General features: G+C 41.9%; 1 protein-coding gene and 1 long non-coding RNA gene across 8 annotated transcripts in view; one reads left to right on the top strand and one right to left on the bottom strand.

Annotated features, from left to right (window-relative positions):
• Window positions 1-8,548: 8,548 nt before the first annotated feature.
• LOC138848457 (uncharacterized) lies at window positions 8,549-9,453 on the bottom strand. Its single transcript, XR_011386254.1, has 2 exons — window positions 9,107-9,453; window positions 8,549-8,831 (listed from the first exon to the last, which is right to left on the bottom strand). It is a non-coding gene; the product is annotated as an uncharacterized lncRNA (long non-coding RNA).
• A 424-nt stretch (window positions 9,454-9,877) lies between these two features.
• Window positions 9,878-27,508, top strand: part of PPP2R2A (protein phosphatase 2 regulatory subunit Balpha) — an 85,829-nt gene continuing 68,198 nt past the window's right edge. The window contains exons 1-2 of one of the 7 annotated variants that reach the window (XM_070067918.1): window positions 9,878-10,583; window positions 12,419-12,493. Coding sequence is in view for 1 of the 7 variants with exons in the window: in NM_001171075.1 (NP_001164546.1) it covers window positions 10,577-10,583; window positions 12,419-12,493 (82 nt within the window). In the remaining 6 variants the exon portion in view is untranslated. Of the gene's footprint in view, window positions 10,584-11,842; window positions 11,961-12,418; window positions 12,494-27,508 lie in introns of those variants that run through there. The other 6 variants (XM_070067915.1, XM_070067917.1, NM_001171075.1 and 3 more) reach the window with 6 other exon arrangements.

Raw genomic sequence — 27,508 nt, 5'->3', positions numbered from 1 at the left:
CATATCAGAGAGGTTTTTGCAGGTCTATTAAGTGTAAGGCGGATTTGATTCATTAAACTCTCAATTTTCTCTAAAGCCATGTACAAGTGTTTGTGGAAGCAAGCATTCCTAACCTTCTTTTGTAGGGGGAGGGGAGACTGTTCTAAACATAAGGGGAGAAAAAAGTCCTACCAGGATTTATTTGGGGGTCTCATAGGTGAGTTTACATGTTTTGCTCCCAAGGAATTTTTGCTCAGCCAGTTACTCTATTTTAAAAATGTGTTTGTTTGAGGACCTGCCTTCTGTAAGTGCTCTGATCAGAATACAATACAAAGAAAAACAAGTACAGCCATAGCAGCTTGGGGACAGACATTTGGCACAGCAGTTAAGTTGCTGCTTGGGTTGCCTGCATCCCATATTAGAATGCCTGGTTCAAGACCCAGCCACCCTACTTGTAATCCAGCTTCCTGCTAATGCCAACCATGGGAGGCAGAAGGTGATGATTCAAGTACTCGGATTCCTGTAGCCCCCATGGGAGACCCAGATGCAGTTCCAGACTCCTGGCTTCAATCTGGCCCAGCCCCAGCAGTTGCAGGCATTTGGGGGACAACTCAGCAAATGGAAAGTCTTTCTGAGGGCTGGCTCTGTGGCTTAGTAGGTTAAGCTTCTTCCAGTAGTGCTGGCATCCCATATGGAAGCTGATTTGAGTCCCAGTTGTTCAACTTCTGATCCAGCTCCCTGCTAATCATCTGGGAGAGCAGTAGAAGATGGCCCAAGTCCTTGGGCCCCTCCATCCATGTGGGAGACCCAGAAAAAGCTCCTGGCTCCTGTCTTCAGATCAGCCCAGCTCTGGCCATTGCAGCCATTTAGAGTGTGAACCAGCAGATGGCAAGACCTCTTTCTCTGTCTCTCCCTTTCTCTGTAACTCTGCTTCTCAAATAAATAAACATTTAATTATTTTTTTAGAAAAGAAAATATTTCTCTGCTTTTCAAATAAAAAATAAAGATTAAAAAAAGAAAAGAAAGAAGCAGCTTGCTGAGATAATGGAAGGAACACTAGAATGAACAGTTTGTGAGCTCAAGCTATCTCTTCTAACTGGTTGGGTGACCCTGAGCAAACTCCCACTGCTTAGTAAGAAATGCCTTAATCTCTTAAACCCTACTGTTTATTTATCTTATGAAGATATTTGAGATTTTATATATATGTATATAATTAACAAAGATAATGTACTAACCAAATGCAGAATATTATTGATGCTATTCTGGTCATGAATAATCATATGGTATTCTGAAACTTGAATTTTGGTTAAAAACTCAAGCAAGCAGGCTGTGGCTCACTCAAAAACTTGGAAGGTGAACACAGGAAGACCTGCAAGGCCCTCCTTTCCCCTTACACTTCTGGGCTTCCAGCATCAAGGCAGACTCAACGTTGGACCAAGCTTTGCACTTGGCGGTACTAATAATGAGACAGGACTTTGTGAAGTATGAGCCAACGTCAAAAGCTATTTTCCAGTTGGCTAAGTGAAAACTGAACCATTTGTTGCTCCAAGCAATGTGGAAGCAACATGGGCTAGACCTGTATATGGTAGAACAGAATGCAAAAATCAATATCAGAGGATTCCTAGGTTCTTGTTTATCAGACCCTATAGTGTACCCCAGTTACTCGTGCAAAACTGAAGAATAGAAGGCCCAGCGAAGGTGCAGGTAAGGGTCTGGTATTCAGGATGGAATATCCTATGGCTAAAAATATGTGTAAGTAAGGTATTAGGATCCTTGGAAATGTCGTTTCATCAATGTTGTCAATAAGCCCAAAGGGTTAACGCAGAATCTCTAAGCATAGGTTCTGGGAAGAGCTATTAGCACTGAAGGATTTTTCACAACATGCTACAGAATGCCCTGAGCTAGATACGACTGAACAATGGCAAGATACAATAAACCTAATATAATGGATATCTAAAAGGAGGTTAAAATACAGAAACAATAGCTTAAGAAAGTCTATAAAGTCCATTATCAAAAAAATGCTCGAGCAGAGCTGTGGACTGCCTTCTGGGGGGGAACTGGGTAATAATACTATCTGGCAGGATAGCTAGAAACAATAAGTAACAGCCTCTGGCATGTCCACATCAACTTTTATTGCAGCTCAAAAATAACCTTTATTTCTTAAGTATAGCTTTATTTTGATGTCAGTTGGCCAGTCTTCTTTCATGTCTGCACAAATTCTAACATCACTATGCTGCCATCCAAATAGGAAGTTTCCCAAGCAATGCCCAGGCGTATTTTCATAAACATTCTAAAATAAAAATTTTAAAAGAAAAAAAGGTAAGACTTATCATGGACAGGAAGCTATCAGAATTGGAACATGTCAACAGGAAGAAAGGCTTTAGGGTGAAAACACACTGATCAGGGAAAAACTGAGTATTACTGTAGGGCAGAGATTTACTGATGTGCACATCAGGGAAGCCATGGGCAGTGATGTGCTGGTAAATTTTCAACAACCAGCTTTCTGGGGTGGTGGGCAGAGCCTGGGTCTCTAGCATTTGCTGATTTCTGAGATGTAAATATTTTGTGATCTGTTTCCACCATGCAGATACAATAGATGTAAATAACTTCAAGAACAAAGATAACAGTGAAATGTAAATAATTAGGAAGTGGTGAACCTTGAATAATTTTTCCTTTGCTTATAATGTAAGTCATTTAAGTGAGTTTATATAATTTATTTTTTAACAGTGTCTGTTTTCAACAATCGGCTCAAAAGAGTCCTAGAAGTTTAATAATCCCCTCTTTTGAGTCCGTAGGAGCTGACTTCTGTACACCATTTCCTATGAATGAAAGAATATGTGCTCATCTTCAGGGAAAATCAAAAGAGGAAAATAATAGTAACAAAGTATTTTGTTATTTGTAAAGAGAATATGGAGAAACGTGGACTTAGTGATTTTTAAAGATGTATTTGAGAGGCAGAGTTACAGAGAAAGGGGGAGAGAGATGTTCCATCCGCTGATTCACTCCCCTGGCCTAGCCCAGCCCAAAGCCAGAAGCATCTTGTGCTGTCTTCCATGTACTTCAGTAGGGAGCGGGATCAGAAGTGGGGCAGCCAGGACTTGAACCAGTGCCTGTATGGGATGCCAGTGTTGCAGGCAGCAGCTTAATGCCCTGGACCACAATGCCAGCCCTGAACACTTTCTCTTTACAGATTTTTTTTTTTTTAAGATTTATTTATTTATTTGAAAGAGTTCACAGAAAGAAAGAGAGGCAGAGAAAGAGGTCCTCCATCCACTGGCTCACTGCCCAACTGGCAACAACGGCCGGAGCTGCGCTGATCCGAAGCCAGGAGCCAGGAGCTTCCTCCAGGTCTCCCACATGGGTGCAGGGGCCCAAGGACCTGTGCCATCTTCTACTGCTTTCCCAGGCCATAGCAGAAAACTGGATTCGAAGTGGAGCTGCTGGGACTCGAATCAGCACACACATGGAATGCCAGCACTATAGGCAGCGGCTTTACCCGCTATGCCACATCGCCAGCCCCTCTTTACAGAATCTTAATAGTGCATGGAAAATATGTTGAGGGGCAGGGCTGTGGCGTGGCCCCTGCACACGCATGGGAGACCCAGAAGAAACTCATGGCTCCTGGCTTCTGATCGATGTAGCTCCGGCTGCTGCAGCCAATTGGAGAGTGAACCAGAGGGTGGAGGACCTCTCTCTCTCTCTCTACCTCTCTGTATCTCTGCCTTTCCTTCTCTTTCTGTGTAAATCTTTCAAACAAATAAATAAATCTTAAAAAAAAAAAAAAGAAAATACGTTGATAAGCATAGCTCTGTAGGAATACTATCAGTATCCTGCCCTCAGCATTTGTCATTAAAGACTTAATTTACTCAACCTTGTGGATGCATAGTCATGTGCTAAATCTCAAATTTGACTGCACTTTAGATTCATCTGGATGTTTTGTAAAAGGCCTGCCTAATTAGATACAATCTTTGGGTTGGGGCCCAAGAAGTTTTCTTTGAAAAGCTGTCATATACACTACTTATAACATCTACCTATAACATCTTTGGTTATATTTTTTCCTAATAATTTGTCCATGTGCTGTGAAAGAGTATATATTTATAAGCATGTCATGGGACAGTTAAATTGTGAATTCTGGGGAGATCAGATGTAAGAATTTATCAATACTTTATGATTTTATATACAAAATTCTCTTATCATTAGATTTTAAGCTGAAGTCATTGAATAATTCTTTAGAAAGAATTACAACTGGGGCATAGTGGTTATGACCACATCCCATATCAGAGTGCCTGGGTTCAAGCTCCAGCTCTGCTCTTGATTCCAGTTTTCTGCTGAGATGCACTCTGGGAGACAGCAGGTGACAGCCAGGTAGTTGGGCTCCTGCCAACCAGCTGGAAGGCTTGGATTGAATTTTTTGGCTCCTGGCTTCAGTCTGGCCCAGTCCTAGCCATTGTGGGCATTTGGGGAATGAACCAGCAGATGAGAATTCTCATTCTCTCTCTCTCTTGCTCTTCTTTGTCTCTCAAATAAATGAATAAATAAAAAATGGAACTGAATGAATTTTAAATACTCTATTCAAATTGCTTACAGCTTCTATGTATGATCATTAAATAATAACCAATAAAATCTCAATGATGAAGGAAATTATACAGAATAAGACAAATTCTTGCGCTTATTTATTCAAATATTTACTAAGTTCCTCCTGTGTTCCAGGAACTACGCTGCCTTAGTTCCTGAGTCGCTGGGAGAAAGATCTGGGAGATGGGTATTAACAGCTGTGCATGAAAAAAGACTCCGACTACAAAATATGGAGCTGCATTTTCTGTGATTGTTAAATCCAATGGGCTCTTGGAAAATCAAAGGAAATACAATTTGAGTAACAATTGAGTAACAGTAATCAGCCCCAAATCATATTTCTGGGTTTCACTATCTGAGGTACTTGAACAACCAGACCCTATGTGGAAGATAAGCCAAGATAATGCAAGGATATGGAAATCAAAGTCGGGTTAAAAAAGCAGCTCTGAAGGGCTGAGTTAGCTACTATGCAGAAGAGACAATTTGGGAGATGTAGTTATATTCTAAATATCTAAATGACCCTTGGGTTTGTATTGAAGATGTGCCAGAGGGGAGAGCCAGGGTCTGCAAAAGAAAGTTGCCATGCAGTACAGGCTTGTATAATGTACAATATAAGGAAGAATTACATAGTGATTATGGCTCTCTCAAAACAAAATAGATGTTAATTTTCAATTACTTGGAAAACTGGAAGCTAAGGCCAAGTGATTACCGAAGGGGAGGTTAGGGGGTAGAGTAGAAGAAATTTGAGTACCTATTGTGAAAACTGGGTTGGTTCAGCCCAATTTCACCCCAACTTAAACCTCTGTTTCTGTAACATAGGCATAAAACATATACCTGTGTTGTGGCTAAACTCAAATACCAGGTAAAAAAAAGAAATGGCAGAACAGAGAAAGATGCATTCCTCAACAAAAGCTATTTGGAGAATGGTTTATATTATACAGTTTTTCTGATAATTTAATAAATGAAACAAAATATATTTCAGAGTTAATGTTTAATTTTACAAAGTTTTTCTTTTTATGCCTAAGAGATACACAGATTATATGCTACAGAATTATTTCCTCTCATAAAAATGTAGAACAAGATTTTTGGTTGCAATTTTCAAACAGAAGATAATTAAATGTATTTACTTACCTTTTCTTCATGTTTAAATATGCTTACTATTAAGAGAAAAATAAAATGTTTCTGCTTCATACCAAGCCATGGATTAAATCACATCTATGCATACAGTTTTAAATGACTACACCTTTTATTTTAAGGTTAGAAACCTGTAACACAAACATTATCATCAAGCTCTAATACCAGCTTTAGAATGAACTTTTAAAATTAGTTTTTTTTTTTCCTCTTAATAAATGTTCATTATAGGATACTTGGAGAAAATCAATTGTCAAAAGAGAAAAAACTGTTTTATTGTGTCACTATCCAGAGACTTTGCTGTGAACACCTTGGTGCATTTCCTTCCTGTTCTTTTTGGCTTACATATTTTGTGTTTGTTTGTTGTACATTCTTGTGATCACATTGTATCTGCACTTTGCATCTTGCCTCGAAGGCACAAGCAATTTCCTCTGTTTTTACAAACATTTGACTACGTAATAATCCACCTGGAAGAGTCACATTATTTTTGTTAAACATCTTCTACAGTAAGATATTTTGGTGATTTTATACTGAATTCTAGATTTTGAACATTATAATATGAATTGTCATTGTAATATAGACTCTGTAGAGTTTTAGAAAGCTACCTTCCCGCCAAATTTGTAGCTCTTAAGAAAGGATGCATAAAGCTGACTACTGCTTATAATTCTCCCTATAAGGTTTTGCAAGTGTTTCAGTTCAATAAGCATGTCTGTGTTGGGCTGGGCAAAATTCTAACCATATGCATTTCTTTTTTTTTTTACTCCCGGCGTGGCGGGAACCATATGCATTTCTAATCAGGGATCTCTCCTTTTAGTCTCCAACTCATGGTCTTTCCTGGACAGTCTTTGGTTTAACTGCCAGGAGGACGGAAGCAGTTCAACAGAGTCACTTCTCATTTAGTGGAGAGGAGGGTTTGTGTTCTTCATTTCAGTGACAAACATGCTTCTTCAAGGAAAAACGTGTTTCTCCACTGATTATGTAACATACTCTGAAAAGCCACCTTGGGTCATCTACAGGTAGGTCCTGTTAGCTTTATTCCTCTGATGAGATTGTGAGTGCCTCTCAGCTCAGACCCACAGCAGGATTCCCCTGAGGGAGTTTCCTCTTGATGTGCCCAAGCTGAGCTCAGTTCTGCAGTAAACGTTGTTCATTTTAACACATAGATAGTTGCTGACGTTCTGGCTAGAAGCTCGCATGAATAAAACCTTGCACGACACTTGTGGATGAGGGAATGGGGTCCTATGGGATGCTCTTCGATAAAATGCACATATTTAGAAGGAGATGAAGGCTCAATTGGAAGTAGTTGGGACAAATTTATAAGCAACTTACAAATGTTGCCTAATAAATGTAGATCACTTGTAAAATGCCTCTTTCTTCCAGAGTTAAGAAGGGTGTGTGATAATACTTCTGATAATGGCAGGATCTAAGGATCCTACACTTCTGTGGTTTTCTTCCCCAGCCAGAGAGATTTATTTATTCATCCATTAATGCAACAAATTATGTGGCTGATGATATAGAGATGAACGCATACTTCCTTCCCTCAGAGAGCTCAGTATAGTAACAGACACATATTTAGAGCATTTTAACATGGTCTACAAAGAGAGTTGTATTCTGTTTTTTAGGAATATTTAGTAAAGGCAACCAACACAGCCAAAGATGCAGAGGGAATGGCTGAAGATATCAGCAAAGCCTTCCTGGAGGAAGCTATATCTGATTTTTTTTTAAACTTACTTTTATTATTTATCGGAGAGGCAGAGAGACAGACAGAGCAAGACAGTGAGCTGCCATCCACCAGTTGACTCTCCAAATGCCTGGTATGGCTGGAACAGGGCCAGGCATAAACCGGGAGCTCAATCCTGAATCCTAATGCAGAGTGCCTGATTGGGTCCCTGGATACTCTGCTTTCAATCCAGCTTCCTGTTGAAGTGTATCCTGGGAGGAGGCAGATGAAGGATCAAGTACTTGGGGCCCTGTCACCCACTGAGGAGACCTGGATGGAATTCCAGTCTCTTGGCTTTGGCCTGGCTCAGCCCTGGCTGTTGAGTGCATTTGGCAAAGGAAACAGGACACAGCAGATATCTCTCTGCCTTTCAAATAAATTAATAAATGTTCAAAAAGTTCATGGAGGGGCTGACACTATAGTGTAGTAGGTTTAGCCTCCGCCTACGGCAAGGGCACCCAGTAGGGGTGCTGATTCAAGTCCTGGCTGTTCTACTTCCATCTAGCTCTCTGCTATTTCCACTGGGAAAACAGTGGAAGACAGCCCAAATGCTTGAGCCCCTCCAACCATATGGGAGACTTGGAAGAAGTTCCTAGCTCCTGGCTTTGGATTGGCCCAGCTCCGGCTGTTGAGGCCATTTGGGGAGTAAACCAGCAGATGGAAGATCTCTCTCTAACTCTGCCTCTCAAATAAACAACTATATAAATATTTTTTTAAAAGTTCATGGAAAATGTGATTAATGAAAAAATGATTCATGGATTTTTTTTTTTTTTTTACAGAGTGGACAGTGAGAGAGAGAGACAGAGAGAAAGGTCTTCCTTTTTGCCGTTGGTTCACCCTCCAATGGCTGCCGTGGCCAGTGCGCTGTGGCCAGCACACCGCGCTGATCCGATGGCAGGAGCCAGGTGCTTCTCCTGGTCTCCCATGGGGTGCAGGGCCCAAGCACTTGGGCCATCCTCCACCGCCTTCCCTGGCCACAGCAGAGAGCTGGCCTGGAAGAGGGGCAACCGGGACAGAATCCGGCACCCCGACCGGGACTAGAACCCGGTGTGCCGGCGCCGCTAGGTGGAGGATTAGCCTGTTGAGCTGCGGCGCCAGTTTTCTAAAAATTTTAGTTTTAAAAATTGCTTTACTATTAAACTGTTCTAAAGATCACAAATAGGCAGAAAGTAGACATGATAGGTAGTATTATTATCTCCTTTTTTAAAAAAAGATTTATTTATTTATTTGGAAGACAGAGTTACAGAGAAGCAGAGGCAGAGAGAGGGGTCTTCCATCCGCTTGTTCACTCCCCAGATGGCCACAACAGCCAGAGCTGTGCTGATCCAAAGCCAGGAGCCAGGAGCTTCTTCCAGGTTTCCCACGGAAGGGTTCAGGGGCCTAAGGACCCGGGCCATCTTCCACTGCTTTCCCAGGCCATAGCAGAGAGCTGGATTGGAAGTGGAGCAGCCGAGACTCGAACCGGCACCCATATGGGATGCCAGCCCTGCTATTATCTTAATTGTCCCCTTCTTGGGTCTTTGAATGTCTGCAAGTCAACCTTTGGATGTTTCAGCATGTGTCTTTGATGTGTAAAATGTGAATATTGTTCTCATAAGGGCGCTGTGATTATGTGAGATGCGTAAAGTGTACCACGTAGGGGCAGAGATTTAGCCCAATGCTTAAGATGCCTGTGTCCCATATCAGAGTATCTGGGTTCTATACCTGGTTCCGGTTCCTGATTCCAACTTCCTGTTAATGCAGGCCCTGGGAGGCAGCAGTGATGGCTGAAGTCATTGGGTTCCTGGCACTCACTCGGAGACCTGGATTGAGGTCCTAACTTCTGGATTCTGCCCTGGTTGGGGGCATTTGGTGAGTGAACCAGTACATGGTAGCGCTCTCCCTTTCATGTAAATTTAAAAAAAAATTTTTTTAAAAGGATACAGTGTAAGCATCATTAGAGCATCTTTCAAAAAAGTGCACATCCCCTCTTGGCTGACGACGACGGTTGTTTTCTGTTCCTTTTCTTCCTTCCACCTCTTAGCTCTGTTGAAGATGCTTTCTGTACAAATCTAGTAACAAAGGCAGCTAACATTTATCGAGTACTCAACTTAAGTCATTCCCCGTAACAGCACTCCTGCAAGGTGGGATTTAAAACTCATCTTGCATGCCCTGGAGTCAGCATTCGGCAGCCTGTCTTCAGAGCCCCTCTCCTAGCGAGTGAAAGGACTACCTCCTTCAGCTGGACAAACCTGGGTCACTTTTCCGGCCACACCCTGCTCAGAACAATCTCAGTTTTCTGTTTAAAACCACTCTTACTGCCTGCGGTTGCCAAGAAGGACTCTTGCCCCTTGCTGAGGCCCATGTAAAGGTAATTTAAGTCACCCAAATAGGCCCAGCCCAGCTTCGTCCTTCTGAGCTCCGTGAACTTTTCACCTTGGCTGAGGAGCCAATCTGCACCGCTGTCCCTTTATTTCTGTGTTCTGTGGCTTCAGGGCCAACCCACAGCGCCACTTTCTTCAGTGGCAATGGAGCTCGCTTTAAAAAAAAAAAAAAAAAAGCCAAGTACCCCACGAGTCTCTGCAGGCAAGCACATTAACTGAATAGGTGAGGCCGCCCTGGAGTCCCGGTAAGGGGCCGGAGGCTGGGGGCGCTACGAGGTACGCGGGAACACAGCCAGCGCAAAACGACCAAGGAGGCAGCCCGCAGGCCAAGGCTCCGCGCAGGCCCGGTCGGCGAGGACGCAGCAGGAGGGGCGGGGCCAAGCGCGGCAGGAAGGGGGCGTGGCCAGGGTTCGGTCAGGCCGCTCCCTGCCCCTCCCCCTCTGCTCTCCGCCCTACCCGGAGGTTCCGCCCCCTGGGTGACGTCACTGGCCTGGCCAGCCGGCGCCATTTTGAAAGTGGAGTCGCTTGCCCCTGCCGCTGAATCCGCTGTCGCTGTCGTAGCCGCTGCCGCCTCTGCCGCTGTCGCTGCTGGAGAAAGAGCACGAGCCGGGAAGCCCCAGAGTGAAACCCACCATCGGGCTGGCTGGTCTGCCCGCTCCACCTTTCTTCTCCCCCGGCCCCCGCCCTGTCCCCCCACAGGTGCCATCCGCCGCCATCCGCCCTCTCTACCCCCCCATCCTCAGGTGAGGGGGGTGAGTTCGGGAAGCCGAGACCCCGAGGAACCCAGCAGGGGCACCATTTGCAGCGGAACATGGCAGGTAAAGGAGAAATCCCCCTCGCCCACTGATCCGGCGATGCTTCCCTCCTCCTCCTTCCATCACCCCCTAGCGACCGCTCGTGCCTCTCGCGGAGCCCCGGGGCTCCCCCCGGATTTCAGGGAATTGGTCAAGTAGGGTGGGGTGGGGCGGGCAGGGCTCCGGAGAGGCGAGGCGTCCCTGTGAACTGGAAATGGCTTTGAAAATGAGGGTTGGAACCTTGGCATGGGCAGGGGTGGGGGTGGGGAATGTGCCGGCGAACCGTGGGGTAAGGCGTGGGTGGGGCGGGTGGGGGCGTGCAGATTTGTTCCTACTGCTGGAGAGCCTGGTGTGTCCTCTCCCTCCCCGCCACCCTGCCTCCCGGCTGTTTTTGCGGATCTTTATTCATTTAATTCCTATTTTCTCCCAGTGCTGCAAGCCTTCTTGGGTGTCCACACGTATTTTTGCACTGAGAAGGAAGAGCGCTTTACAAGTTAAAAGATAATGGGGAGGGGTTATGTTGTATTTTTACCTTCATTGTGGCTACCTATATGTAGCTTTCTGAGGTTATAAGCTGAATTTTTTGTTGGGAACCGTCTCCTTTCTGGTTATCAGCCTTTACGACCAAAGTGCAAGGCCTTTAATGGACAGCACATTGAATGAAGAACATCATTTAAACTTTCTGTTTTTTATGTTAGCTTTTGTACAGATGTGATTTTTTTCCCAGAAGGGTTTCATAGAGTTAGCTGAAGTAGTTGTGGAGTTAAGTGATATAAATAGCCAAAGGAAGAGCGATTGAGGCAAAAGCTTGGGAAAAAAAAGAAAAGAAAAATGTACAGAAAAAACCAGGTTGGAAATGTTTAGGAAGGAAGAGGTTATTGCTTTGAGGATTTTTTTTTTTTGGCATATTTTGTTGTTACTGAGTGTCTTCCTCGAACTAGTAGAATCAATTCTAGATTTAGATTCAGTTTTTCTGCCATAGATCCGAGACATTGTCACCATTTCCTTCTCAATGTGTGGAAGTGAAATGAAATAGAATTCTGAGAGTAAACCAGTTTTTTAATATTCTTGTAATTAAATCTTTTTATAACTATTTCTTTGACATGATAGTTAAATCGTTTTTGATAATTTGATAATTAAATCTTAAGTTAAAAATGTTGAATTGGTTTGCAGTTTGCTGTAAACAAGTTGCTCTTTGGCCTTGTTGAATAATGAAATGAGATTAAAATTGCTTTGCACAAGATGATGACAAGTTAGGAAAACTATTCTTTGCCAGGCCCTTTGGATTTTGAGGGATAAGGGGAAGGGAGTTGGAGCAAGCTTCTTTGCAGCACTCATTTTAGTTTCTTTTCTTCTCCGGTACCTGTGATTTGAAAGAAATGGATGCTGTGTTTGCTGTGTGTGCGTTTTGGTGATAGGTTTCTTATGAATCATTACTACTCACCTAGGCAATAATGCTTCCAGAGTTTTCTGTTCATTCCATGTTTTATGATATTTTAACCTTGTTAACTTCTGCACAGTTTTTATACACTTACAGGGAAATGTAACTTGTGTTATTTTCTGGTATGTCTTGTTTGTAAGGCTCTGAAAGTACTTGAAAAGAAAATGGAGGTGAAATTTTGCAAATGTACAGTGATAATGATAGATGATATACCTTTAAATATTTCATACCTTGACTCTTTTTAACAAGGCCAGTCGTAGGAGAGGAAATTTTTCTAAGTTGGTGCTCTCACTGCTTGGCTGTATGAGTGGGCAGTCCTAAGCTGTTAGTATCGTGCAAACCATGGATACCATCTTTGTGTTTACGAGAGTAAACACGAACAGAACTCAGTTTTAATTGGTATGTTTTCTTTTTCCAGGAGCTGGAGGAGGGAATGATATTCAATGGTGTTTTTCTCAGGTGAAAGGAGCAGTAGATGATGATGTAGCAGAAGGTAAGAAAGTGATGAATAATGCAAAACTTAAATATAGAATCTTTTCAGAGTCTTCTTACGGAAGGGTTTCTCAGAAGCTGGGCCTGTTATGACTGAAGAACCTTTTGTGTTTAAATTGTTCACGAAATGGAAGAACAAATTTAAAAGTCACCTTTCCAAAAACAGTCTTAAAACTCATTTTAATGTCAATTTATGTTGTTTTTCCCCCCTGCATTTACATGAAAGCCCTAGACTATGATTGATATATATAAAACTATTCCAAGAAAGCTCTGAGGTTTCTATGATAAAAGGTTTCCTTGTTATGTAAATTTCAGATACAGATAAATGATGTTGCATTTTCATGTTTGCAGAGTTTTTACATTATTAAGTTTAAATAGGTGCTGTCAACATTTAGCTCAGAAGCATTCTTGACAGCAGCTTTGATTTTCAAAGGAAGATTTTTGGCTTCTTTTGAATTTGCCTGCTTGGGAGTACAGTGTTGAGTGACATATTCCATGAAGAAATGCTGGCTCAAATAATTCATTTTATTGTTTTGCCGGGATTAATTTAGGTTGGTAAGAGAATAACAATGCTGTGGTTTTATGGCTTGTCTTTGGGAGCTTATTATTTTTATTGCAGTTAGAAACTCATCAGTTGAAATATGAGTATTTTCTCTGAAAATTTGTTGATTGTATTTCAAAAGTTCACCTGAAGTTTTGAAACATCAAGGTTCTGCATTCGTTTGAGGTAGTCGTAGGTGGTAGAGGCATTATTATAAAGTAGTTGCAGTATTTTATTATTCAGAAATGCTATTTAAAATTTGAGTTTTACTAGTATTCCATGTCTTGAATTATGGCAGTCATAAAATAAAACTCAGATAAAGCATATACTTGGGATTTTTAAGGATCTAGTAAAATTTATAAACCATCTTTATCTAGATTGTATAGTCTTTATATTAAGATCTTACTTTTGATCTGTTTGTAGACTACTGTTTGAGAATTTTTCCAGGTGGTGATAGTATGGTGACTTTGTTGAGCTACGGAATGCTTATATTTGTGTTAGTGTCATTCTTAATGAAGTGTCTGATCAGAGTGGTCAATCCTAAAGGAAACCAGTCATACATAATATATTTGACATGTTTTGTAAAGCTCTCACACTTCTTTTCTGTTGGTTCCTCAACCATTTTCACATGAGAAACCAGAGACTTAAAGAAGTTAAGAGGCTCATTGATGATCACACAGTGTGAATCAGGGTTTTTCGGGGAAGCCCATGTAGTTTGACTTGTTTAGAGAAGTAAATCCTAAACTCAAGGGAGGAGTCGTGTATTATTTGTTTTGTAATTCCATTGCCTGTTGAATAGTAGTCACTCAAGTGTTGGATCATTAGTTGTGTGTTGGGTAATTCTGATCAAGTTGTGAGAGTGCTGTAAACTTGGAAAACATTCTTGGTTGAGTTCCATGTATTTCTTTTATCAAAGTTCTCCTAAATGCTGAGCACTGAGGGTAAGTGGTGTCTAGAACATAGGCCCTACCCTCAAGGAGCTGGTAGTTTATTAAAACTTAAGGCAGAAAGACCACATGAATTTTATTTAATCAGACGAAGTTCATGCTCCAAACTGAATATCAGATACCCAACTGAACCGAGTGGTAGTTTGTGATAGATGAGGTATATCACAAGGTTAATTGAGAAATAGAATTAAACAATGTGTGCTTGCCATGAACTTTTTGAAGACCTTTTGTACATGACGGATAGTTTTCTTTTATTAATATTTAGTAGCTGCATTTTGCTACTGATACATTAATTTTAAGATTTTTAAATATTTTTAGCATGCTTAACATTCATAGTATTTTTAAATGCCAAGATTCATTATATATATTTTAGTAAAAACATAACTTGTTCTAGTATCTTTGTCTATAAAAACATATTAAAGTATAAAAAACATTTATTTTTCAGATACACTGCTTTAATTTGGATATTTTTGCATACTATAGTTTGGATATCATTGTCATGTGTTTTACTAAAGGGGGATTCTGTTTTTCTAAAGCAAGATAAAATTATTAATACATTTTCTCCCAGATACAGGCTGTAATTCTAAACAACTTCCATCTAGCTCAACCTTTCACTTGACTTAGCTATTCCCTGTTAATGATATATCTCAATTTCTTTTCCATCAAAGGCTCCAGATTGTCTGTGTCTTCCCTTCTGTATGCAGTCAGCTGCCAGGGCATACCGTTTTCCTCTCTGTAATACTTTAATCTTCTTTACATTTTCACTTTTCACCTTTGTTCAAGTTTGCACCGTCTCTCATCTGGATTTCAGTAACTTCCTAACTGATTCCCTGTTTCTTTGTCATATGTTTCACTTCTAAGTTAGTTTTAATGCCATCCCAGTTTTGTTGTTTTCCTCAGAAATCTTTGAGTCACTGTAACCACTGGATTAGGAACTAAGATTGAACATTCAGCTATGTCCAGTGTGCTCCCTCCTTCTCCAAACTTATTTGCTACTATAGCTAAGGATCGTGTTAAATGGATACAGTTCTTCAGACAAGTGCATATACTCTTGCTTCTGGGTCTTTGTTTTTGCTGCTTCTACCTTGAAATGCCTGATATTCCTCCCAACAGTTCAGATCAGAATCCTATCCATCCTTTAAGTCTGGCTTAGATCCTTTTTATGTAATAAGCTTTTGGAAATAGTTCCTTTACAGGAATGTGTTACACAGATATCTTACTTATTGTCTCAGACATCTGCTATTAACACTGTAAGCTTAGTTCAGTGCTAATTTATCTTTATGCTTTATGTAGGCCATCCTGTATAAATTGCTGTGCGTAGAACAATGCCTGGTACACAGTAGGAGTTGAATACTTGCTCAGTGAAGGTTTATCAGGAGTATCCATGTTATTGTTACTAGGTTCTGAAAGGGGAAGAGAACAGGTCAAAGATAATGTAATTGAGATGCATGTTTATTTATTTATTTATTTTGAAAGATTTATTTATTTGAAGGTCAGAGTTACACAGAAAGAGAAGGAGAGGCAGAGAGAGAGAGAGGTCTTCCATCCGCTGCTTCACTCCCCAATTGGCCACAACGGCCAGAGCTGTGCCGATTTGAAGCCAGGAGCTGTTTCCGGGTCTCCCACAATCTGGGTGCAGGGGCCCAAGGACTTGTGCCATCTTGCACTGCTCTCCCAGGCCACAGCAGAGAGCCAAATCGGAAGAGGAGCAGCCGGGACTAGAACCTGCACCCGTGTGGGATGCTGGTGCTTCAGGCCAGGGCTTTAACTCGCTGTGCCACAGCACCGGCCTTCGAGATGCATTTTTAGTAAGTGTAGATTTATTTACTTGGCATGGTTTATAACTGGATTGATGGTACATTGCTGTGTACTACAAAGAGGAGACCTTCACTTTTTACTCTGCCTCTAATACAACCTGATATATGTTAATTTTGGATAAGTATTTCTCTGGGTTCCTGTATGTTTAACCATGAAATGAAAAGAATGAATTAGATGGTTCCTGCTCTTGGGTATACTCTAATCTTCATTCTTGAAGATCTTTTAGCATGAAATAGCCCAACATTACTGCTACTAAGTTAAATTGTTTGAGGTGTTGTACTCTCTAGTGGGCTTAAAAATAAATCTTTACTGAACCTGGTTACTTAGAATTTTTCACTAAGTGGGGCCGGTGCTGTGGTATAGAGGGTGAAAGCCGCCATCTGCAGTGCCAGCATCCCATATGGGCGCTGGTTTGAGTGTCAGCTACTATACTTCTGATCCAGCTCTCTGCTATGGCCTGGGAAACCAGTAGAGATGGTGTAAGTCCTTGGGCCCCTGCCACCCATGTGGGAGACCCATAAGAAGCTCCTTCCTTCAGATTGGCCCAGCTCTGGCTGTTGGGTCCATTTGAGGAGTGAACCAGCAGATAGAAGTCTGTCTGTCTGTCTCTCTCTCTCTCTCTCTCTCTGCCTCTGCCTTTCAAATAAATAAATAAATCTTTAAAAAAATTTTTCATTAAGTAGATTATAAAGCTAACACAGAACTTGACGTTAGACCATATATATTTTTAATGTCTTTTGGCCCACTGAGGCCCTTCAGCACATTTGCAACCTGTATTGGGCTATTCGGCTATTTATTCTCAGGCTTCAGGTAGCCTAAATGATTTATTTACAGCTAGTATAGCTACTTGTCTTGGAGAAGGGTGAGGCACCAAAATCTCTATCATTATGATAATCTCCATCACCACGATTATATTTTAATCCTAAGAGTAGCACTGTATCATATTTTGTACTTCTGATATTTCCTTTATTGACACTATCAAAAAGACAAGTAGGTAAGAGTGTAGACTCAGGTACAATCTTCCATGGTTTGAATCCTCCTCGGTCACTCATTAGCTGTATGATCTTAGGCAAATTGTTATTTTTTTAAGGATTTACTTTTATTTGTTTGAAAGACAGAGTTAGAGAGATGGAGAGACAGAGAGAGAGAAAAAGAAATCTTCCATCCACTGTTTTATCTCCCCAAATGGTCACAATGGTCAGGGCTGGGCCAGACTGAAGCCAGGAGCTTCTTCTGGGTCTCCCACGTTGGTACGTGGATCCAAGAACTTGGGCTATCCTCTGCTGCTTTCCCAGGACATTAGCAGGAAGCTGAATTGAAGTAGAGAAGCTATGACTCAAACTGGCACCCATATGGGAAGCTGGCATGGCAGGTGGTGCTTTACCTGCTACTCCACAATGCTGACCCCTGATCTTGAGCAGGTTCATTTATCTCTTTGTGCTTGCTTCTTTCTGTAAAATCTGAGTAACAGTAAAAATCTGTCTTATGGTGTTGTGCATGTAAAACAGTACCGGATACATAGTAAGAGCTTTGTTAGGATTTAGGTATCTTTATGACTTGTCATGTTTATAGCAATTAAGGGAGAGTCGTTGGGAGTAGGAGGAAACTATGGAATTGTCTATAAGTGCTATTGAGAATTTCTTGGCCAAAGTGAAGGACACAGTTCCTAAAAGTGTTTTATGCATATTCTTTAATTCCACTAAGAATAAAGTTAAAAAACACTCAAAACTAAGTCATAGGTTTAGAGTATATTTAAAGCTGGTAAAGCAAAAAAAAAAAAAAAATTACAAAGTAATTGCTATAAAAACCAATACAGCAGCTACCTTTAAGGGGTGAGAGGAAAGAAGTTGTGAATGGGAAGGATTGGGCAAGCAATTGTTCAATTGTTTCAGCTGTATTTCTTTGTGCTTACTTTTTGGAGGTATAACATGCTACTTGTATATCTTGTTAACTTAGTTCTCTAGTTGATAAAGACTAAGTTGTTAGCATTATTACCCCATTTCTGCTCATTTCTTGCTACTGTGGTTAAATTAGAAGTCAGTGCTTCCACTGTTATGACCATGCAGATGTTCACTGCTGAACCAATAGTGCTCTGTTGGTGTTACTCACTTTATTTTTCTTGGAAGGAATAATGGCCCATTTGTTTAATTTGCCTGCTTCTTGAGTTTTTATAAAACTTCCCTGGAGATTTCAGACATTGCAAGGTATACAGAATAGTATACTAAACTTCCATCACCGAACATGATCAACATGTAGACAGTGAGGCCCCTTTTATACTTGTGTTACTTGACCCTTTTCTATTCCTTAATTATCTACTAATAAAAATTGTTTACAAAGTCTGAATTCACCAAAGCAGCGGGCAGACAGCCCAAATGTTTATGCCCCTGCCACCCACGTGGGAGATCAGGATAAAGCTCCTGGCTTCAGCCTGGCCAAGTCCTGGGCTCTTGAGCCACTTGGGGCATGAACCACCAGATGGAAGACCTGTCTCTCCCTCTCACTCTATAACTGCATTTCAAATAAATAAATCTTTAAAAAGAACTTGAATGGTTAATAGTTGTTCCATATTTTTTCTCTAATATTTATTTATTTGAGATGCAGAGAGACAGATGACAAACTGAAAGCAAGTTCCCAGCCACTGGTCCATTCCCAAAATTCCTGCAATGGCTGGGCCTAGGTCAGGCCAAAACCAGGAGCAAGGAACTCAATCCAAATTTCCCATGTGGGTGTCAGGTACTCAAGTATTTGAGCTATCACCCGCTGCCTCTCAGCACCTCCATTAGTAGGAAGCCAGAACGGTGACTGGGACTGTACTCTGATATGAGATGTGGGCATCTTAATCATCTTAACTGCGAGGCTAAATGCCAAACTCATTTTTCAGATTTTAACCAAACATTACACACTTCCAATTATCTGAATGTATCCGATTTTTCAAAAATAATTTATTTCTGGAACTGGTATTGTGGTGCAGTGGGTTAAGTACCATCTGTAGCACCAGCATCTCATATGGTAATTCTGCCTTTCAAAAAAATAAAATTTAAATCTTAAAAATAAAGAAAAATTGGCCGGCGCCACGGCTCACTAGGCTAATCCTCCGCCTTGCGGCGCCGGCACACCGGGTTCTAGTCCCGGTCGGGGCGCCGGATTCTGTCCCGGTTGCCCCTCTTCCAGGCCAGCTCTCTGCTGTGGCCAAGGAGTGCAGTGGAGGATGGCCCAAGTGCTTGGGCCCTGCACCCCATGGGAGACCAGGAAAAGCACCTGGATCCTGGCTCCTGCCATCGGATCAGCGCGGTGCACCGGCCGCGGCGGCCATTGGAGAGTGAACCAACGGCAAAGGAAGACCTTTCTCTCTGTCTCTCTCTCTCTCTCACTGTCCACTCTGCCTATCAAAAAAAAAAAAAAAAAAAAAAAAACAAAAAAAAAAAAACAAAAAAAAAAAAAATAAAGAAAAATTTACACACACAGATTATAAGAATTACTAATGTTGGGGCCGGCGCTGTGGCGCAGCAGGTTAAAGCCCTTACAGAGAGAGGTAGAGATAGAGAGAGAGGTCTTCCATCCACTGTTTCACTCCCCAGATGGCCACAACGGCCAGAGCTGGGCTGATCTGAAGCCAGGGGCCAGGAGCTTCTTTCTGGTCTCCTACGTGGGTGCAGGGGCCCAAGCATTTGGGCCATCTACTGCTTTCCCAGGCCTTCAGCAGGGAGCTTGATTGGAAGTGGAGCAGCTGGGATTTGAACCGGTGCTCAAATGGAATACCGGCACTGCAGGCGGTGGCTTTACCCACTCAGTCACAGCACCGGCACCTTAACTGATAGATTCTAAATATGCCTCAAGAACATAACTAAAAATTTGAGAAACAAGTAATCCTTAGAGAATTGTAAAAAATTTAATGTTTTCTAAATATATTCTATATGTTTAATGCTTCAATATAAACAAGATTCAAGATAACTTTTGTGTTTTGTAGAGTAAGTATGCATGTTTGATTTAGGCAGTAAAGTAAGTTATTAGAAAAATAGTAGAAGCTAGTTGTTTTGTGGATTTCAAAATAGTGACACATCAGCTATGATTCAAAACCTGCTGTCAAGGTCATATTTAACATTCTTCCCTGTGTGACATGTGACATTCCTCCTTTCTCATAACACTAGAATTTACTACTCTCAGAGGTCTGGTAGACTTTCCTCCTGTAAACTTGTCATTAAATAACGTTAATGACAGTTTTTAGTGTATGAAGCAATTTCCTTGTTATATTTTACAGTATTAATTTTTTCTAATTCATTTATTGATAAATTATGAGATAGTGTCCCTTGAAATGATATTGATGTTTTGTCTCAAGTTTTTAAAATTAGCCAACAATTTTACTTTAATTTATCTTAATACTTTCTAATAATGCACTAAATTTTAAACTCAGCTCCTTGAAAATTGTGGAATGAGCAGAATGATGAGATACTGAAGCAAAGAATTTTATTAAATCAGTAAAGAGGTTCCTATATATGTGTTTACATTTATATTTGCCTAGTTTATCTTTTTTTAAGTTTTTAAGATAACATTTATTTTCACTGAGCTGGATTCTCCTGTCAGTTATTTTTATTTGAAAGGCAGAGTTACAGAGAGGCAGAGAGAGAGAGAGGTTTTCCATCCACTGGTGCACTCCCCAGAGAGAGAGAGAGAGGTCTTCCATCCACTGGTTCACTCCCCAGATGGCCACAACAGCTGGAGCTGCACCATCTGAAGCCAGGAGCCTGCACCTTTTTCCAGATCTCCCACGCGAGTGCAGAGCCCCAAATACTTGGGCCATCTTCCACTGCTTTCCTAGGCCTTAGCCAATAGCTGGATCAGAAGTAGAGAAGCCAGGACTCAAACTGGTAGCTATATGGGATGCCAGCATTGAGGCGGTGGCCTTACCAGCTGTGCTGCATCGCTGGCCCCACCTAGTGTACCTTACAGTTGGAAGAAAAGTAAATTCTTTAAATTTCTTATGCACTTAAATGGGGAAGTTGAAGTATTGGAGATTGATGTTTTAGCTAATATCTTCAACTATACCCTCTTTTCTTATCTGATGATTGGTTTACTTGTTTGAGTTACAGAGAGAGACAGATCTAACTTCTGTTGGTTCACTCCCTAAATGGCTGCAATGGTTTGGGCTGGGCCAGGGCCAAGAGCCAGGAGCTTCTTCTGAGTTTCCCATGTGATTGGTAGGGCCCCATGTACTTGGGCCATCTTCCACTGCTTTTCCCAGGCCATTAGCAGGAGCTGGATCAGAAGTGGAGTAGCCAGCACTCCAACAGGCACCTTAATGAGAAGGTGGCAACTATACCTGCTATGCCACAATACTACCAGCCTTAACCTTATTTTAACGAATATTATTTGTTGCCTGTGATAAAATTTGAACTTTCAGGGCTGCTACTGTGGCATAAAGGGTAAAGCTGCTGCATCCCATTTGGATGCCAGTTCGAGTCCCGGCTGCTCTGCTTCTGATCCAGCTCCCTGCTAATGCACCTGGGAAAGCAGCGGAAGATGGCACAAGTGCTTGGGCACCTGCACCCACATGGGAAACCAGGTAGAAGCCTCTGGCTTTTGGCTTTGGACCTGCCCGATTCCAGCTGTTGCAGCCATTTGGGGAGTGAACTAGCAGATGAAGATTTCTCTCTGCCTCTCCCTCTCTCTCTCTGTAACTCTCTTTTTTAAAGATTTATTTATTTATTTATTTGAAAGAATTACACAGAGAAAGAGAGGTCTTCCATCCCCTGGTTTACTCCCGCATTGGCTGTAACAGTTGGAGCCAGGAGTTTCCTCCGGGTCTCCAATGCGGGTGCAGGGGCTCAAGGACTTGGGCCATCATATACTGCTTTCCCAGGCCATAGCAGAGAGCTGAATAGGAAGTAGAGCAGCTGGGACTCAAACTGGCACCCAGGTGGGATGCAGGCACTGCAGGCGGTGGCTTTACCACTATGCCACAGCACCAACCCCAACTCTATCTTTCAAATAAATCTTTGAAAAAAATAAAGTTTTCAAGCAAAAGTTAGAATTTTGAAGAATAGTATCTGCCATCATGAGCTGGACAGCTTCCCAGTGCACTTTGAAAGATTTTTCAGATGAAATTAGTGGTAATATTAATGATTTTTTTTTTTAACAAAAAGATTTATTTACTTACTTGAGAGGCAGAGTTACAGAGAGAGAGAGGTCTTCCATCTGCTAGTTCTTTCCCCAGATGGCTACAGTAGCCGGAGCTGGGTTGATCTGAAGCCAGGAGCTTCTTCCTGGTCTCCCACGCGGGTCCAGGGTCCCACACACTTGGGTCATCTTCTACTTCTTTCCTAGGCCGTAGCAGAGAGCTGGATGGAAGTGGAGCAGCCAAGACTCGAACCAGCACCCATATGGGATGCCGGCACTGCAGGCGGCAGCTTTTACCCACTACACCACAGCGTCAGCCCCTAGATTATTGGATTTTAATTCAAATAACCATTGGTACATTTTTGGATTCCACAAACCTTTAAGAAACTACATTTGTTGATTTTTGGTGTAACGTAAAAGGCATATCCATAACTTCTTGAAAAACCTATTAAAATACTCATCCCTCTCCACTACATGTCTGACTCAGCCTGGATTTTCTTCACACAACATACAAGCATTATAATAAGTGGAATGCAAAAACAATTAAGAGAATGTTTATTCTGTTAAATGCCAGATGTTAAAAAGATTTGCGGTATAAAACAGTGCCATTCTTAACATTTGGCAATGGGGGGGTATATAGTAATTTTCATATGAAAAGTGTGTGGGTTTATTATTTTACAATGAATATCTCTTTGGTATCCTCAGATTTAAGAGCATGAGAGTATTCTGCCATCCAGACAGTGTGACACCTGTTGATTTAGTGTGTCAATAAATTTTAGTTTACTAATAATGCTGTAGAAGAGCCTCTGGGCCAGCTCTGTGAATCAGAAGGTTGAGCTATCACCTGCAACATCAGGTAATGAAGTGAGTGCCAATTGGAGTCCTGGCTGCTATCTCAAGTAGCTTAAGTTGGCCCCTGACACCCACCTCGGGGACGGGCATGGCGTGCCAGGCCTCAGCTGTTGAGGCTGTTTGGGGCATGAACCAGCAGATAACTCTGCCTTTCAAATAAATAAGTCTGTAAAAAAACAGGAGTCTTTGAACCACAAGATAAATGTGATAAAAGTGGTTTCTGTCTTGAGATTAGTTCAGTCCACTCCATTGCTGTTTTTTAGATACCTAATCAGATTTCCCTTAATGTCTTTCATCAGGTGAAGGAAGGATACCTTTAGGACTCTTAAAATTTACCTTTCCCTTACAAAGATTATATATGAGTAAACATAGTTGCCAAATGCTTTGTCTCTAAAGATTTTTTTTGTGCTTTTCCCACAAAGTGTCTGCTGAGATAAAAGTATCTGTAACACTTTATGTAGGATTTACTAAACTCTTCTGAGCCTAGTTTGGTGACATTTCTAGCTTAGCTGCCTGGTCATTAGAGGTAAATTGGTGACCTTGACAGTTGTTTTGTTTCAGTCCTAACATGTAGCGGTTCATTGTGTTGTCTGTTCTTGAAGAAAGGCTTTAAATTGTTACAGTGGCTGTTTCCTAACTCTTAACTACTAGAAAGGAATAAAGGAAAAAATATTGTTCTTTTTCTGTAAATCTTATTGGAATACAACAGAGTTCAATTTTAATAGAGAATATTTTTATTTATTTGACAGGTAGAGTTATAGACAGTGTGAGAGAGAAACAGAGAGAAAGGCCTTCCTTCCGTTGGTTCACCCCCCAAATGGCCGCCACGGCCGGCACTGAGCCAATCCAAAGTCAGGAGCCAGGTGCTTTTTTCTGGTCTCCCATGTGGGTGCAGGAGCCCAAGCATCTGGGCCATCCTCCACTGTTCTCCCAGGCCACAGCAGAGAGCTGGATTGGAAGAGGAGCAACTGGGACTAGAACCTGCGCCCATTTGGGATGCCGGTGCCACAAGACGGAGGATTAACCAAGTGAGCCACGGCACTGACCCCTCAATTTTAAAGTTGTTGAATTTCCCATTATAAGTATGTAGTATTGGGGCTGGCGCTGTGGTGCAGCAGGTTAATGCCCTGGCCTGAATGCTGGCATCCCATATGGCCACCGGTTCAAGACCCGGCTGCTCCACTTAGAATGCAGCTCTCTGCTATGGCCTGGGAAAGCAGAAGAAGATGGTCTGAGCCCTTGGACCCCTGCACCCGCGTGGGAGACCCGGAAGAAGCTACAGGCTCCTGACTTTGGATCAGCGCAGCTCTGGCCCTTGCAGCTAATTGGAGAGTGAACCATCGGATGGAAGACCTCTCTCTCTCTCTCTGCCTCTCCTCTCTCTCTGTAACTCTGACTTTCAAATAAAAATAAAATAAATCTTAAAAAAAAGTTGCCAGAAAAAAAAATAAGTATGTATTATCTACTATTGCTTAATATTTTCAATATTTTTATGTCTGTTTACCTTTTAAAGGTTTTGTTTAACTCTTTGAGACTTTTTAAATATGCTACACCAATTTTACATCCAGGTATATACATTGAGTACATTAGAACAGCTAATTTTTAAAAATTAATATGAATGGCTTTGATTGATACTTAGCCATAGTTGATTAAAATTTCATCTAGATTTTTGATCTTAGCACTTGTGAACTCTGTGGCAAATAACTGAATACTTTTGTATGCTACCAGACCAAGAATTATACATACTCTTTTTACTTCAGTTTCTATTGGTTCAGACCTCTTTGAATTTTCAAGTATCAGCTGAGGCTTTTTCTTCTAAAGTCTGTGAGTGATTATTTATTTGTTTTAAAGATTTCTACTTATTTGAGAGAGAGAGTTACAGACAGAAAGGTCTTCCCATCTGCTGGTTCACTCTCCAAAAGGCCGCAATGTCCAGAGCTAGGCCAATCCAAAGCCAGGAGCTAGGAGCTTCTTCCTGGTATCCCACGCGGGTTCAGGGGCCCAAACACTTGGGCCATCTTCTGCTGCTTTCCCAGGCCATAACAGAGAACTGGTTTGGAAGAGGAATAGCCAGGAATTGAATCAGCACCGATGTGGGATGTTGGCACCTCAGGCGGAGGCTTAGCCCACTATGCCACAGTGCCAGCCCCGAGTGATCTTTTATTGAGTTGAGGGGTTTTATGGACCAGAGGTCGTTTATAAAGCATCTGCTTTGGTCCATAGTTTTGTCTCTATTTGCTGACTGAACCTTTTTTTTTTTTTTTTTAAAGGATTCTAAATTTGGCAGAATCAAGGATATTTTGTAATGCGGCGCCACGGCTCACTAGGCTAATCCTCTGCCTTGCGGCGCCGGCACACCGGGTTCTAGTCCCAGTCGGGGCGCTGGATTCTGACCCGGTTGCCCCTCTTCCAGGCCAGCTCTCTGCTGTGGCCAGGGAGTGCAGTGGAGGATGGCCCAAGTGCTTGGGCCCTGCACCCCATGGGAGACCAGAAGTACTGGCTCCTGCCATCGGATCAGCGTGGTGCGGCGGCCATTGGAGGGTGAACCAACAGCAAAGGAAAACCTTTCTCTCTGTCTCTCTCTCTCTCACTGTCCACTCTGCCTGTCAAAAAAACAAACAAACAAACAAAAAAAAACAACCAAGGATATTTTGTGTGATAATGACAGGTTTTAGACTATTAAGAGGGCATTCATAAGAATCTTGTTGTTGCTGATAGAATGTTAAGGGATGACTATTCTAATATATCAGACTTGACAGATTTGCTATGTTCCCACTCCCCTATCGACTCCCCCCATCCCCCAGTGAAAAAGCTGTTATCTCTCCTGGGTAAAAATATTTGGATTTTGAGTCAGTTGCTTGTTTTATACTTTATTCAGAGGGGATCTAAATTCTTAAGTAGTCTGTATTAAGACAGAAACTAGAGTAGAGTAGATGGCAAAATTTTTAAAATTTCCTGAAGATTGGTAACAAGCTTAGATTATGAACAGTTAATTTTTAGAGCCTGCCATTGTAGATTTATTGTAGGTATGCCCTACATGAAATGAAAAATAGGAACTTTTTGTTATTACCCTGTACTTATTTTTTTCCAGCCTACTACAAGATGAGTTGTATTGGCCCTAGCGTAGATGACTTTCTAAGGTGGCATAGAATAATCTTTATTTTATTTTATTTTTTAAAAAAAAGAGTTATTTTTTTAAAAGGCAGAGATACAGAAAGAGAGAGAGAGGGGTCTTCCATCTACTAGTTCACTCCCCAAATGGCCACAACAGCTGGGGCTGGGCCGATCCAAAGCCAGGAGCCAGGAGCCTCTTCCTGGTCTCCCACGTGGGTGCAGGGAAGCAAGCACTTGCACCATCTTCCACTCCTTTCCCAGGTGCATTAGCAGAGAGCTGGATCGGAAGTGGAGCATCCAGGACTTGAACCGGTACCCATATGAGATGCCAGCCCTGTAGGCAGAGGCCTAGCCTTCTGCACCACAACACTGGCCCCAAGAAAAATCTTTAATATTTTTTGTTGATTAATAAAATGTAAAATCTTTATTTAAAGTATAGGTTTTTCAGGCAGTAAATAGTTTCTGTCAAGTTCTTTATTTGGGATACAGCATGCAAAAAAATGGTTGTGATAGGAATTTGGTAGCAGCAGAGGGATTGCTTACTACCAGGTTATTTCCCCCTTGACATGAGAAATATATATATTTTTTTTGACAGGCAGAGTGGACAGTGAGAGAGAGACAGAGAGAAAGGTCTTCCTTTGCCGTTGGTTCACCCTCCAATGGCTGCCGCGGCCGGCGCACTGCGCTGATCCGATGGCAGGAGCCAGGTGCTTATCCTGGTCTCCCATGGGGTGCAGGGCCCAAGCACTTGGGCCATCCTCCACTGCACTCCTGGGCCACAGCAGAGAGCTGGCCTGGAAGAGGGGCAACCGGGACAGAATCTGGCACCCCAACCGGGACTAGAACCCGGTGTGCTGGCGCCGCAAGGCGGAGGATTAGCCTAGTGAGCCGTGGCGCCGGCCGAGAAATATTGTTTTTATTAAAAGGCAGAGAGAAAGCTAGATCTCCAATCTGCTGGTTCACAGATACCTGCAACAGATGGTGCTGGGCCAGACAAGAACAAGGAGCTACTAACTGGGTTTCCTGTGGGTAACAAGGACTCAACTATTTTAGTCATTGCCTGCTGCCTCCCAGAGTGTGCAGCAGCTGAAAACTGCAGTTGGAAATAGCCAGGAGTCATACCCAGATCCTGAGGTCATGATGTGGATATCTCAAGTGATGTCTTAATAGCTGGGTGAAATGCTTACCCCTGAGAAATATTTATATTTTTCTAGCAATAGAACCAGTTCTTCAAGTGAAGTATTTTTAGCTCTTAATATTGTATGTCTTTTAATTTTTTTTTTTATTTTATTTGAGAGGTAGAGTGACAGGGAATGAGGGAGGGAGATCTCTTCCATCTGCTGGTTCACTCCCCAAATGCCCACAACAGCCAGAGCTAGGTCAGGCTGAAGCTGGGAGCTAGGAACTCTATCCAAATCTACCACATAGGTGGCAGGAACTCAAATACTCAGACCAATATCCACTGGCTCAAAGGTTCCACATTAAAAAGATGTTGGATTAGAAGTAGCCAAACATTTTGATATGGGATGTCGGTGTCTCAAGTGATGACTTAAGCTGATGTGCTTTAACACCCATCCCTATGCATTTTAACATAACATAAAATTATCATCCTAATTAATACTTTTAAGGT

This window comes from Oryctolagus cuniculus, chromosome 2 (genome assembly GCF_964237555.1).
Source record: "Oryctolagus cuniculus chromosome 2, mOryCun1.1, whole genome shotgun sequence".
Classification (NCBI taxonomy): domain Eukaryota; kingdom Metazoa; phylum Chordata; class Mammalia; order Lagomorpha; family Leporidae; genus Oryctolagus; species Oryctolagus cuniculus.
This window is presented reverse-complemented; position numbering and strand designations above follow the sequence as displayed.